General features: G+C 35.7%; 1 protein-coding gene across 1 annotated transcript; it reads left to right on the top strand.

The window, feature by feature from the left end:
* The first annotated feature begins 484 nt into the window (after positions 1–484).
* Positions 485–15,759, top strand: CLIC2 (chloride intracellular channel 2). Its single transcript, XM_036227129.1, has 6 exons — positions 485–790; positions 7,554–7,663; positions 7,789–7,914; positions 12,993–13,099; positions 13,762–13,943; positions 14,711–15,759. The coding sequence occupies exons 1-6, from the start codon at positions 734–736 to the stop codon at positions 14,864–14,866; spliced, it is 738 nt and encodes a 245-aa protein (XP_036083022.1). The 5' UTR covers positions 485–733; the 3' UTR covers positions 14,867–15,759.
* The last annotated feature ends 446 nt before the right edge of the window (positions 15,760–16,205 follow it).

Genomic DNA, 16,205 nt, shown 5'->3' with positions numbered 1-16,205 from the left:
GAATGAGGCGGGGCACCCAAGAGACATCCCCAGACTCAACCAACCCAATGAACATTCCTTGGTTAGGAAGAGAAGTGAAATTTGCAACCCAGAAGGGAAATTTCACTATATAAGCAATAGAATTAGGGGTGGAAACATTTGATCAACTATACTTTTTTAAACCCTGTTTTAGTCAGTATCATTAGGAAAACATCCTTTTCAATGATAAAATCCGTCATTTCTGGCCCTTTTCCTGGAAGAGCTTTTTGCTGCTGTCAGGTTACAGGAACAGCAATAAGAGGCCATATTCTGGGCACAGAGCCCAGGACTCAAAGGGAGGCTCTAGAGAACATCTGGTGTGCTTGATATATAGAAGCCAGCACTGCATGTGTGTGTTCGTGTGTGTGTTTCTCCTATGCTGACTCATGGTATTGAAACCTTTGTGGAAACACCCCCACCCTTCTAGCCAGTGAGTTTACACACACCCCTTTGACTCCTCCTTGATTCAAATGATAGGTCAAGAGGAAGAAGGAAAAAAATTCAAGAGTTCTTCTCAAGCATCTAGAATTCTCTACATCCCAGCTCTTGAGCAGAAAAATTGGCCCCAGCTGTGACTCAGTCCTACAAACTGGACTGTCTTCTTAAAGCACCAACTTTATTTCAGCCTTTGGATAAAACTGAAAGAAAAGAGTCCACAAGGACTGTGGACTGTGCAGGAGACAGGGAGCTGAAAACTTGCAGTGAAAACAGAAAGATGGCAGGCCCGAGACCCAGCACTCAAGCAGACCCTGAAATTGAGCTTTTCGTGAAGGTAAGTTTTTTAGCTCTAATAGGGGCCTCAGCCCATTGACACTGGGCCTCAGCTTCTAAAAAAAAGTCAAAATTTGGGCTGGAGATAGGAAATAACTTCATAATGATATTCCTATTCTGAGTCCTAGAAAGATGCCTGGGTGTTTGGATGCTCTTAGACATCTTGTCTGGAAAAGGCAAGGACATATGGTGGATGAACACTAGACTGGACGGTAGTCAGAGCAACAAAATTGTGTTTTTAGTGGCTTCCTATGTAACATTGGGCAAATCCCTCCCTCCCTCTGGACCTTTGTTTCTTCATCTATACAGTAAAGGAGCCTGACAAAATGATCTTTAAGGGCTTTCCAGCTTTTGCAAAAACTGTTTTATGAGGTAGGTTTTGGAAGGCCTAAATCGTGAGAGGAGATGACCAAGATAGCCTGCACATCCCATTCCCACACATAGCGCAGATAGAGCTTTCTAAAATTCTCCCACAATGGACAAATATCACAGCAGAGTCACATGGACTCTATGGGAGAAAAAAGCCAGAAGTCTGTGAGCTTGTTATGTGAGAAGCAGGCATTTTAGAATGCTGTGCTTCCTCTTTATGACCTGCCTTGGTGGTTTCTTTTTTTGTTTTAACTTTTCAGAAAAGTCCTTTGGAAAACCCCTAAAGCAGGAGAAAGGAAGATGTGTTTCTAAATTAGCTAATCAAGAAAAATAAATAATTGTGCATAGGTTATTCTGAGTAGGAATTACATAGTTTCTTGAATCCTTGCTTATATTAACTATTGTTTCTTTATAATTTCATTGACTATTAGAAGTATTGAGGATAATAATAATAATAACAAACTCATATCGTGCTTCGTCTTTTTCTAAACAATTTATATATATTATCTCATTTGAACCTAACAACAGCTTAGGAGAAATGATGATAGCAGTGGTACTGGTAGTAGTAGCAGGTAGTATCAGTAGTCATAGTGGTAGTAGTACTCATCGTTGTAGCAATATTGTCCTGATCATTTCTAGATAGGTAAGCTAAGGCAATGAAGTTTAAGTAATTTGCCTCTAAAACTATATAGCCTCTTGGTGGCATACAAAGACATGAAATAATGTATGCTTACCAAACATTAGCTTAAACATTGATTAACCAAAGTATTATTTTTACAATCATTCTAAAACATCTAACAACTGGTCACATATATACACCAAGGACATAATCAACCTGCCTTTTCAAAATTATATGAGAGAGACCCTTGAATTCCTGCATAGCAAAGTAATCTAAGTGTTTGCTGGACTATGGGGCATAAGAGCTACTTCTCCTATCTCTGGAATCTAGCAAAACATGTACTGCTCACACATGATATAACTAAGCCTTATTTTCCTAACTGACCTTTTATATCTACCAACGCCAAAACAGAGGTGATGTCTTCATAGGATAACTAAAGTGTTGCTTTTGTCTAAACTGTTCATTCAATCCAACCGCATTCCTCACATTGATGTGTGTTTATCTTCATAGACTTCCCATATTTTGGTGGTAATCTGGGCCAGAGGAGTAAGAAAATCACATGTCAGATGAGCAAGTGTTGAATTAAGTATAATTTTCAGGTTAAAATAATTAATCATTTATTGAGTATTTACTATATGGCATGGATTGTGCTAAGTGGTTTATTATTAACCATATTTTATGGGTACAGAAACTAAAGCAAAAAGTAGCTAAGTAACTTTGTCCAAGGTCACATGATGAATGAAAGGGTTGAGTCTAGTCCTTTAAAATAGCTAAGTTTAATCTTATTCAATTGCTTTCAATTTTGCAAGCTTTTCAATAAAGTTTTCCAGAATTTCATCAGATGCAATCTTTTAGATGTAAGCTTATCTAAGGACATTGGTATAAATTAATGATTTTCTGGAAGAATCTTGAATATAATCTAGTCCAAGTTTTTGTTTTGCTTTGCTTTAGGATGTGTTCTACAGATCTCTAGAGATTTAACAGAAGATAGTGGGTGGGGCACAGGAATTGAGAGGGATGAAAAATGTTAATGAGTAACTTTTAAAAGCACTGCTCTTTACCAATGGTATCTCATTTATAGATAATGTGGTATCTTTCTAAAGATTAAATGAGCCTGTGATTTCCCCAGCTCCCTCTGGCTGTGGCTTAAAAACCTTACCACAACTTCTTCCCCATACCACTGATGGGATTCCTATAAGAGATTAAGCACTTTCCTGTCATAATTAAGAATTTATATCATACCATCTATCGGTTCCATATAGTCAGTGAAAATATTACCTTTCAGTTCTGGGCAAGATTTATATTCAGCAACTAAGAACAAAGAATTGTCTAATATACATTTTATTTCATGGAAATACAGTTTCTTATTTGTTTGTTGTTCATTGTTAAACGGAGCTTTTGTGTTCTCTACCAAACACTCTAAAATTACATTTTAGTAGATATGTACATAACATAATAGCATCTAGCATTTGGGCCAAACTTCTGAATGTAAAATTTTGTCAAACACATTTTGTCTATATGGGAAAGGAAAAACAAATGATACTCTTTGAATGTTCAGACCATTTTCAAACTCTTTTAGAACCATCATAAAAACTAGCATAAAGACTAATTAATAAAAAAAAATCCAACAAAATTATTAGGTGAGAGAAAGCAGTGTTTAAGTGGGGGTTCTAGAGTGGAAAATCCTGGATTTTCTATGTGAAAAAAGTATATATGTCATCAACTCTTGTCTAGCTGACTGTACTTGAGCAAGTCAGCCTCTTTGAGCTTCAGTTTCCTCATCCGTAAAACAAGAGTAATAACAGAACCTACCTCACATCTTCATTGTGAGGATTAAAGAAACAAATATGTAAAACATGTTAGCTGTTAACAGTTAACACTCAATAAATGTCAGACATTGTGGCTATTGTTATTTTTCATGTTTAGAAACTTATATCGCAAAACACAAAGAAATAAGTTGTTTTGGTGAATGTCACATCCTGTCTTTGCCAGCTAAAGATAGTTAAGAGGTAGGTAATTTATCAATCAGGCTAGGAAATTTACATCCTAAAATTTTATGTGATAGCACTTTAAATCAGCCTATTATAAACAGAAAAAAAAACTACAGTTTTCCTGTAAAACTTTACTGCATTTCCCCCACACCTCACTGTTTTGCCTTTCCTTTTGCCAAAGGCGACCCACCCTTCCTGCTATATCTATTATCAGAGTCCATTTTTCTTCCTGCTTCCCACCCCAATCATGTTTCTACTGACTAACCCTAGTTCTGACTGCATCCGCAGTCTGACTTCTGTTACAAAAGAAATGTAGCTGCCGAGGTTGGTTGCTTCCCATACCTCTTCAATCCCTGATACCATCAAATAGCAACAATAAACTATTTTTTTCTGTCACACCCACTGCCAGGGAAAGGAAAATTTACCTAAAAATTAACAAGTATGCCCATGGTTTCTGGGACCTTAATATTACTAGAAATGACAGATCAGTGCAGCTATAATATGAATTACCCTTTATTATATTCTACAGACTCAGGCAAAATAGAAAAAAAATTAGACTCAAGAGATGAGAAATGCTGATGGCTTGGGCTTTTGGACTTAGAAAGGTAGCACCTAACAGAGTTGGATGGATAGTAAGCATCAAATAAACATGGAATGAATGAATGGTATAATAGCCATGGAAAATGGGAGAACTGAACTTATTTGGAGATATTTATAGGTAAAACTGACAAGAATTAGTAGTTAGATTCAATATTTGGAGTGAAGCAGAAGATAATTTCCAAGTTTCTACTTTGGTTAAATGGGTGAATGATGTCTTATGTGCTCAAGATGCCATAACAAAATAGCATTGACTGGGTAGCGTAAACATCAGACATTTATTCCCCATAGTTCTAGAGGCTAAATGTCCAACATTAAGATGTCAGCATAGTCAGTTTCTGATGAGAACTCTCCTGACAATAATAGATGGCTTCCTTTTCACTGTGTCCTTGAATGGCAGAGGAGTGAGGGAGGGGAGGAGGGAAGAAGGGAGGGAGAAGAGAAAGAGAGCGGGGGGCGGGGAGAAAGAGAGAGAGAAAAAAAAGAAGGAGGAGAGGGAGGAAAAGAGGGAGGAGGAGGAGGAGGAGGAGGAGGAGGAAGGAGGGAGGGAGAGAATGCACTCTTTGGTGTCTCTTATAAGGCACTAATCCCATCATGAGAGCCTCACCCTCATGACCTCATCTAAACCTAATTATTTCCCAAGGGTCCCACCTCCAAGTACCATCACATTGAGTGTTAGGGTTTCGACATATGAATTTGGGAGGGAGAACAATTTAGTTCATACCAAATGACAGTGACATTCACAGGATTAGGAGCCCTAGAGAAAAAAGTATGCAGTGCGCGGAATAAAGAAAAGAAAAGGAATTTAATTTGGGACATGTTTAGATTGAGGTGTCTAAAACCTGAATCTCCCACAAGGACACTACATCAGCCATAACTCTCTCAAGAAATGGCTGCCTTTGCTTCCTCATTCATCTTACTCTGAGCCTGGAGATGGGGTAGGTGTCCTTTAGGTATCCTTGTTCCTCATTTCTGTTTCCAGACCATTCTACCACCGCAATCCAGAGAAATAACTACGTTGAGTCTCATAATATCATACTAAACCACCCACTACTCCTCCTTGTTATAGTGATCTTCTAAACCCCAGGTTACTCTCCCTTATTTCTTGAGGATTTTAGCTCTTGGATCATTTTCACTCTCCAACACTATTCCTACCATAATTTTTGGTGATTTTAATATCTACACAGATGACCCTTCTAATACTCTGGCATCTCAGATCCTTGACTTCCTCTCCTCCAGTGATCTCATTCTTCACCATCTCTCTCATGTATCCTCTTCCATGTTCATACGCTTACCTTTGTCATCGCAATGTCTGCAATCCTTAATAATATCATTTATTTGAAAGATTTTTTCTGTCTTTTGAACATTTCTATTTTAATACATTTTATTGAAGTATAATTTACATAAAATAAGGTGCACACGTTTTAAGTGCATCCAATGACTTTTGACAAGTATATACACACATGTAACTACCACCTTAATCAAGATATAGAATATTTCCATCATCTCATGAAGTTCCCTTGTGTCTCTTTGCAGTCAATCAAGAGTCAGTCTTCCCCCACTCTGTCCCACTACTCCCCTGCTAGGCAATCACTGATCTTCTTTCTGTCAGTATAGATTGGTTTGTATTTTCTAAAATTTTCTATAGGTTGAATCATGAAGTAGGTACTCTTTTTTTGTCTGGCTTCTTTCATTCAGCATAATTATTTTGAGATTTACCCATATTGTGTGCATCAATAATAGCTCATTCATTTTTATTGCTGAAGTATTCCCTTGTATGAATGTACCATATTTGTTTATCCATTAACTCACTGAAGGACATTTGGATTGTTTCTAATGTGGGGTTATGAATAAAGTTGCTGTAAACATTCATGTACAAGTCTTTCTATGGCCATATGTTTTCATTTCTCTTGGGTGAATATTAGGATTAGAACTGCTAGATCGTATCATAGATACCATTTTTAACTTTGACAAACTCTTCATAAAGCAGTTGTACTATTTTACACTCCCAACAACAGTCTATCATTCCCAGTCACTCCACAGTCCTGCCAATACTTGATACGGTCAGTCTTTTAACTCCCATTATTATAATGTGTGTAATCGTAGTGCATTCTGGTTTTAATTTGCATTTTCCTGATGACTAATGATGTTGAGCATCTTTCCATGTCCTTATTTACCATCTGCATATCTTTTGTAAAGTGTTTAAACCTCTTGATCATTTTATAAGTTGGTAGTTTGTTATTGAGTTGTAAGAGATTTTTATTCATATATTTTGTATACAAGATTTTTTTTTCCATTTTTAACAGTTCTTTTGAAAAGCAGATTTGTGCTCTGATGTCGCCCAGTATATTGATTTTTCCTCTTCTCTTCCTCACTCTCTGAATCCCAGCCACATTGACCTTCTTTCAGGTCAATGCCACACACAAACTTGTTGCAAGGGCTTTGAATATGTGATTTCCTCTGTTTAGAATGCCCTCTATGTGTCCATTCAACTAGTTAACTCCTACTTATCCTCTGAATTCAGTTCAAATGCCACTTCTTCATGAAAGGCCTCCCTGACAGACCCCATATAAACTGCATTTCTTTCCTCCAAAGAATTTATCCTGGTTTAAAACTGGTAATTAGTTTGGGGCACTATTTTATATTTTGATATCTGTTTTTTTTACATATATGCTGTCTGGTCTTGTATACAAAATATAAAATTTCGAAGCAAAAAGTATGTTGTTTTCAATCAGTGGGAGAAGGACAGATTTTTAAATGAATGGTATTAAGACAGCTATTAACTATTTATAAAAAATATTAAAGCTGGAGTTCTAATACAGTTCTTATGCCAAAATAAATTCCAAAAGATGAAACAAATGCAAAAATTAAGCCATAAAGATATGCCAAAAATATTTGTCGCTAAAGTAGCAAAATTTTGGAATGTCTGAAATGTCCATCAATAGGAAATGGTTATATAAATTCTGGTAATATATATATAATTTATGATGATGATGATGTCATCACAATTGCAATTTTACATATAATGAGATTATTTGATTCATTATCTCCCTCTGAGCACAAATGGTAGAATCCATGAGATTAAAGACTTTTAACTTTGTCTCTAGAAACTAGTTCATTTTCCAGTGGATATTAAATATATACTTGTTGAGCAAATGAATGAATGTGGCCTTTCTTCATTTTAATAGGCTGGAAGTGATGGGGAGAGTATTGGAAACTGTCCTTTTTGCCAACGCCTTTTCATGATCCTCTGGCTTAAAGGAGTTAAATTCAATGTGACTACTGTTGACATGACCAGGTAAGAGAAATCAGGACATTTTTTATTCTATGGATTGAAATTTGTAGATACCAATACAATATTGATGTTTGTATATTGTGTACCTTATCTAGAGGCCTAACTCTGCTTATTTTCAATAATTTTAGGAAGCCCGAAGAGCTGAAGGACTTAGCTCCAGGTACCAATCCTCCCTTCCTGGTGTATAACAAAGAATTGAAAACAGACTTCATTAAAATTGAGGAGTTTCTAGAACAGACACTGGCTCCTCCAAGGTACAAGATATTATTGTTCTTGAGATAATATGTTTTTTTGGCCTATTTATTGCAGATTGAGGATTCTTACTTCTAGAAAATTGCAAAGATCCCCCTTGATCACTCAATATGATTAGAAAACTGTACTACATAATTATTTATTTAATATACGTAATACTATTGTACTTTATGAGATATAGGTAGTATATCAGGAAAAGGTAAAGGACAGACTTGGAAACCTTGGAAAGAGAGGTAAATTTGGGCCCCATTTAATTTCAGCCACATTATCTGATCCATAATGAAGTTTGGGGAAATTTATACTGATAAAAATCAGATTTATTTTATTATAGAGCTCTCAGAAAATTTTTAATTTTGAAACAGCCTTTAATTATTCAGTCTGAAATCTTAGCTCTGCAGGTTGGGAAATATGTCTATTTTGCATGAACTACCCTTTTTGACTTCAAAAATATAAAGACAGTAGATATAATATTTCAAATTATTTTTTGAATGTGTAGCATACTTAAAATAAGAAAGTAAATTATCTTTGGTCTAGACATAGAGAAGTAACTCATGGTGGGGGGTAGGAGCGAGGGCATGGGATAATAACACTATATAGCCCATGAGGACTGATCATGATTAGGTCTTCACATCACTGATAGCATGAGGTCAGAACATACCTACTACAAGGGCTAGAGGCCAGGAAATAGGACTCACATAGTTAGCCAGATGCCAGAATTGCACTGTCTACACTTGAATGACAGCTATAGATATAGATATAGATATAGATATAGATATAGATATAGATATAGATATAGATATAGATATATACACACACATACACACACCCAGGATAGTATCTAGAAAGAGAAAGGCTGCTATATTCATTTTTTTTATTGTTGTACAACAAATTACTACAAACTCTGTCTTAAAATGGCATTCATTTATTACCTAATAGTTTCCACTGATCAGGAGTCTAGCTGTGAACTTGAAATTCCTCTAAAAATTGAAGTTCTAATCATACGTGTGTGTGTATTTAACAAAAGGTTCTATAAGTCCATATTTCTTCTTACCTAAGAAACTAGAGATACTATTCTAGATTCTCTTCTGCATGACTATGCTAAGTCTCTTTCATCCATTATTGATGGCTTCTTAAATTTTAAGCACCTGCTCCAAGTTCGTCCTGTAAGTATTGAGTCTTATTTTGTCTTCCCCTTCTGCATCCTCCCCTACTACTTTCTTCCCTCACGTTATCTTCTCTCTAACATTTTCTTGATCCCAAAGGTAAGTAGTGAAAAAAAATCTATTGTGTATATTTCCATGCCTTTTTCTAGGTTCAAATAAGCATAGTGATAATAGTCATAATTTACTTTACAAATATCGTATCTTTCTTATCTCACTTCAAAGAACATTGCAACATTCTTCAACTCTATTGGCATCCAAATATTTAACTCATTTTAATATCTGCATAATAGCCCATGTCACAGATGTACAAGTTGCTAAACTATTCCTCTACTGATGAGCATTCCCTTTCCTTCCAGTTCTTTACCACTACAAACAGTGCTATAAATAGCATCCTTGTTATTTCCATGCCTTACATACTGGTGTTTTTATTCCTATGGAATAGATTCCCAGGAGCAAATTTCAAATGGTATGTGTCTTTTAAAAATTTTACTCCTTTACTCATCAATGTACAAGAGTGTATTTTTCCCACATATCTATAATACTATGTGTTATCACTCTTTTAAAATTTGTGCCAGCCTGATGGGTATAATTATATCTCATGATACTTTAATTTGCTATTTCCCTGAATAATAGGTGAGTTTGAGCATGTTTACACATGTTGGTCGATCATTTGGCTTTGTTCTGTGAATATTTGTATCAAATCCTTCTGATTTTCTATTGGCTTATATATCAGTTAAGGGTTGATAACTAGAGATCCAAAAAATAAAGACTTAAATAAATATGGGTTTTATTTTCCTCACATAAGAAGCAAAGAATGAGGCATTGTAGGACTGGAATGACAGCTCTATAATTTCAGTGGAGAACTAGGCTGTTTCTAATCTTTCTTCTCTGCCATCCTTCAGGTGAGGCTTCCAGTCTCAAAGTTAATTCATGGTGACAATATGTCTGCTGGAATTCCAGGCAACAGATATAACTCCCAAACAGGAAGAAGGAGAAGGTCAAAGGACAAAAGATGCAAGTCAGCTTTAAAGAGCTTTCAGAGAAATCACACTCAATAATTTTCATTACATCTCATTATCCAGGAGTAATTCACACGGTTATATCTAAATACGAAGGGAAGCTAGGGAACATAGTTTCTATCTAGGTATATTGCCATCCCTAGCGGAGCACGATTCAGTCAAAAAGAAGGACGGAAGGAAGGACGGAAGGACGGCAGGACGGACGGACGGACGTAAGGAAGGAAGGAAGGAAGGAAGGAAGGGAGGGAGGACATGATATGGACCTTATTCTCTCTTAACTAGTTTGGCTTTTCTAGATTCCACATATGAGTGAGATCATACAATATTTGTCTTTCTATGTCTGACATTTCACTTAGCATAATACCCTCTAGATTCATTCATGTTGTTGCAGAAGGCAAAATACTAATTTTAAAAGATATATGCACCCCTATTCTCACTGCATTATTTACACTAGCCAAGATGTGGAAACATGTGTCCATCAGAAGATAACTAGACAAAGATGTGGCACACATACACACACAATGAAATACTACACAGCAATGAAAAAGAATGACATGTTGCCATTTGTGACAACATGGATGGATTACCTTTTTAAAAAATATTTGCTCTTTTTTAGTGAGATAACATTGGCTAATATCATTATATAAGTTTTAGACGGACAATATTGTAATTCAATATCTATATGCACTATAGCATGCTTACCACCAAAAGTTTAGTTTCCATCTGTTACCATATAATTGACCCCCTTTACCCATTTTGTCCTACCCCCTCCTTCTTTCGCTTCTGATAACCACTAATCTTTTGTCTGTATTTATGAATTTGGTTTTGTTTTGTTTTGTTTGCTCACTTCTTTTTTTTTGGTTTTATATTCCACATGAGTAAAATCATGTGATGTTTGTCCTTTTCCTTCCGACATTTCACTTTGCATTATACCCTCAAGGTCCATCCATGTTGTTGCAAATGACACTATTTCATCTTTTTATGGCTGAGTAATAGTCCATTGTATATATGTACCACAGCTTCTTTATTCATGGGCACTGAGGTTGCTTCCATATCTTGGCACTTATAAATAATACTGCAATGAATACACACACACATACATATACATATACATATACATATGCATATATCTTTACGAATGTGTTTTCAAATTTAGGAGATAGATTCCCAGAAGAGTGATTGCTACATGTTATGTTAGTTCTATATATTTAATTTTTTGAGGAACCTCCATACTGTTTTCCATAGTGGCTGCACCAATTTGCAATCCCACCAACAATGTATGAGGGTTCCCTTTTCTCCACATCCTCACCAACACTTCTTATAACTTATCTTATTGCTAATATCCATTCTGAAAGGTGTGAGGTAATATCTCATTGTGGTTTTGATCTGCATTTTCCTAAAACATTTTACCATTTAATCTGATGCTTCCTGAAAGTTTTTGATGGATATTTTTATCAAGTTAATGAAATCAATGAATTCATTTAATCATTCAGCAAATATTTACTGAATACTTACTATTCAAGGCACTTGGGACATACTAGTGAATAAAATGGGCAAAAACTTTCTGGCTTAGTAGTCCTTAAATTTTAGTTGTGGAATACAGTAAATAAGCAAGATAAAAAGCAAAATATAAACTAATTTAGATGATGATAAATACTAAAAAATAAAGGAAGAAAGGGAAGTAGTGAGTGTTAGGAACAGGGGGGAGGTTGCAATGTTAGACAGAGTGGCCAGAGAAAGGACTCACATAAGAAAAGCTATCAGAAAAAAAGATCTAAAAGAAGAGAGGAAACAGGTCATGTGCATAAAAAAGGGAACGTAGTCCATTTAAGGACAGACCAAGTAAAAAGGTCCTAGGGTGGGAACTAGTTAGGCCTACTTGAAGACTAGCAAAGAGGCCAGTGTCTAGTGAAGTGTGTGAAGAAGAGAGTAGGAAGAGATGAGAACAGAGAGGTAAGGCGAGGTCAGATCACATTGGTCCTTGTAGACCTCTGTGAGGACTTGGGCTCTGAGTCTGAATAAGATGAGAACATTGCAGGATATTGATTAGGGAGAGACATGATATGACTTACATTTTAACACGACTGCTCTGGCAGCAGGTGAAGTCTGGTAATGTGGGAGATGAGCATAGGAGTGGGGAGAATAATCATGAAGCTGTTGCAGTAATATAGGTTTTGGACTAGGAAGAGGGCAGTGGAGGTAGTGAGAAATGGACAGATTCTGCATACATTTTGAAAGGTACACTGCCGGAGTTGCTGATGGAGGAAAGAGAGGAATCAAGTAGGATGGCTGTTTGGCCTGACCATTTCAAGTTGCTAGTGAGGTTTTTTATGATTAGAAATTGATTTTCACTGACTACTTCTTCTGCGTTTATCTATGATTATACGGTTTTCCTTATCTAATTTGTTAGTGTGGTGAATTACATTATTACATTATTTTATTTTTTATACTAAATGAACTTTGTATTACTAAGAAGAGGACATCTTGGCTATTTTTTTTCCTGTCCTCTCTATGCTTCTTTATTTCTTCATTTGTTTTGTAAGTTACAATATTTGGAACCATATTTTTTTCTACTTTTTATCTCTGAAAATGTATTACCACCATATCTTATGTAAATTGACTTTTAGGAGCAAGTATAGGGACCTAACTACCATTTGGAACATTATTTCTACAGGTAAACGAGCTTTGAATTCCAGACAGCTGGCTTCCCAGTGAACTTCAGAAACTAAAGTATTCTGAGATTGGGGAAAAATACATATTTCCAATGAGAGATTTCCCAGGACCTTCAGTTTCCAGCATAATTTTCTAAAACCTTCATTCTCAGTAGAATGCAAGCCAGGACATCTGGTCTCTGTGTTCTTATGTGTAAATAATAACGCAGTGATGTTTCTTTTTAAGGTACCCTCACTTGAGCCCCAAGAACAAGGAGTCCTTTGATGTGGGCTGTAACCTCTTTGCCAAGTTTTCTGCATACATAAAGAATACACAAAAGGAGGCAAATAAGAGTAAGATATCTTTCTTTAAATCTCTGTTTTTTCTCAGTTGTTCACTCATATTTTTACTCAGTTAAAATTGGATTTTCCTCAATCTTTAATATATGTTGGGGCATACTATTCTTCTCATTCTCTACTCTCTGAAATTCCCTTGCATGGAATTTGAGTAGATTTCAAACCCACGATTCAATATAGAAATTATCAGTTTAGCTCAATTAGAGCATTGGCATGCCAGGCATAAACTAACTGCGGGAATGAACTTTTTAGCTGCCCCCTCTCGACTTTCCCAGTTCTGCATACCTTTAAGGTTTCTGAAACCATAGCGTGTGCCATCTCCCACAGACGTTCTTGAAGTTTACTATCTTCTAAGTCATGAGAGCCCTTAGTCTCTGATTCCACTTTCTGACTCTTCTGTGTTGAGCGATAACATATATCACTTTTTTTCTCTTTGACCATCCTCCCAATGTACCACCTCCAGAAAAGTCCAAAAATATTTTCACTCACCATCTGATTAAATATTTGACTCTGTCTTATAAGTAGGTAGTTGAGCATTCTAGTAAACTATTTAGATTTTTAAGACCAAGTGTAAGCAATGAGTATAGAGATATCTAAATTTGTGAAAAGCATATTGAGATAATATATTTATAAGTAACTCTATAACTTCATTGCCCCAGATTTTGAAAAATCTCTACTCAGAGAATTTAAGCGTCTGGATGACTACTTAAACACCCCACTTCTGGATGAAATTGATCCAGATAGTGCTGAGGAACTCACAGTTTCCAGAAGATTGTTCTTGGATGGGGATGAGCTGACACTGGCTGACTGCAGTTTGCTACCCAAGCTGAACATTATTAAAGTAAGTCTATATAGTGTAGGCTCCAGTGGTTTGGGAGGGGTTTGGGAGTTCTCAGCATGAAGCACAGTGACCATTCATTGTGAGGTTCTTATATGATGGCTTTGTCATCATCACTATGTGCGCTATATATCTTCCTTCTCTCCTTGGAGGAAAATTCCATGATCTCCTCTGGGAAGCATAAAACCTTGTTTCTTTTTTCCTATATCAGGTGTTTTCCACTGTCTTCTCTGTAAAACAATAATATAATACTACCCATTTACAGAATTGTTAAGAAAGTTAAATAAATCAGGACAGTGCAAAATGCTTATAACAGTGTCTGGATTGTAACAAGTGGTAAATAATGTGGGTGATTAATATTATTATAATATAATCGCTGACAAATTTTTATCAAACCGAACTTATCCTATTGCAGTTCGTATGCCAGACACAGAGAATACATGAAGAATAAGACAGTCGAGGCCCTAAACAAACTCTTAATCTAGTGGGGAGATATGCACTTTTTTTCTGTGCTTCCTTCTTATAAACATTCATAATTACATACTGCATAAATATAAATATGATTGCGAGCATATAGTTTTGTTCATATTTGCACACAAAACATTGAAGTAGTAAATCCAAGAATCTTTAAGCTTATTTTGTAGTACTTTTGTGCACATAACATGTCCACAGTGATCTTGACTTTTAAGATATGTTTCTACACACTAGGCATGTTACTGATGCCTTTTACTACCAACTGCTTTTTCCTCTTTTCTTCCTTCAAACTCTAGGTTGCTGCCAAGAAATACCGTGACTTTGACATTCCAGCAGAATTCTCAGGAGTCTGGCGCTATCTCCACAATGCCTATGCCCGTGAAGAATTTACCCACACATGTCCTGATGACAAAGAAATTGAAAATACCTATGCAAGTGTAGCTAAACAGTAGTTAGGACAGCTTTTCCAGTAGCAAAAGCTCTTTTCACTTGTTATCATGTTAGAAAGGTTGTTAGAAATAAGAATATGGAAAATACTTTTTTCTCTATCTAACTCTTGCATGGAAAAAGCTGTATTTTCTGTATCCAATTAGTCCAAACTATCTGGCTACTGTGTATTTTAAAGGTCTTATTTTTGCTTCATTTTCTTTATTCCCATGGCATAACCACTGCAGTCATAACCACTGAAATCTTAAATGACATGGAAAACATCAAGGTCTTTTGTTATTTGATGGAATTCCTCAAATGCATCATGTGTAAGCTCAACAAATGGTTGAAGTTACAAATGGCATAAGTAGAGCCATGATCTCGAACTGCTGCTTAGAAATAATTCCATCTAAGTCATTAAAACAGTTTTATACTTTTATTAGTTTAATATATTCAGTAGTTTATTTCTGATACAAATAATGAAATCAGAGAGTGAGCATATCAGAGATGCAAATCCTAAAAGAATGATTTTTTAAAATCAGTTCTAGGAAGGGATCGAGACCAGCTGGTCTTAGAATGGCATTTAACAACTGAAAATATGGCTGCTTCATAGACCTTTCTAAGTAGGTTACATTGTTGTTAAAGGAATAAGCTTTCATTAGATAAAACATAATAATTTTTTAATTGAAAGCAAATATATGGCAAGGTTGCAAATAAATTTTATCGTTTATTCAATAGAAATAAAAAGGGAACTAACAAATTTGACTGACCACGAGATCTTGTTGCTGTTTTTAAAAGGACATGGTACACTGTCCCTAGAGGATAATCACAAAGCTTCCTGCAGAATTTTACATGTTCCATTACTATATGTAGTCAAATTTAAGTGTTAAAATACAATAAAAATACTCAAATCTGAAAACAAAATGTAAACTTAACTATTGGTACTTCAAAGGAGAAACAAAGTTCAGTCTTTAAAATGGGAGACGGTTTTATTGTAGGCTTTGGGGGAAGGTTGGAGTTTTAATAAAATTTAAATGAAGCAGTGTTTAAATAAGTTCAAAGAAAAGTAAGGTAATGATTAAAGGGTTTACAGTCTTGTGTATAGGAAGGGCTCCTGTCGTTGGAAACCACAGAGTTACGATAAATGCATAATGTGTCTTTTCTAGAAGACCATTGATCTGAGAAATTGCACCTAGACTATATGGTGGGTTTGTAGCTTCTCTGAATAGTTCATATCCTCCTGTTCTCGTTGGTATGATTTCAAAGACTAAAGTTTTTTTTTAAGATTTATGTTTTAAGAACAAAGCTGCTCAGTACCATGCCCTGAAACTCATTCATAGAAGCAGTTTTACAGATTACACCATA

This window comes from Rousettus aegyptiacus, unplaced genomic scaffold (assembly GCF_014176215.1).
Source record: "Rousettus aegyptiacus isolate mRouAeg1 unplaced genomic scaffold, mRouAeg1.p scaffold_m13_p_9, whole genome shotgun sequence".
NCBI lineage: Eukaryota > Metazoa > Chordata > Mammalia > Chiroptera > Pteropodidae > Rousettus > Rousettus aegyptiacus.
Note: the sequence above shows the minus strand (reverse complement) of the source record. Positions and strands in the feature narration are given on the sequence as shown.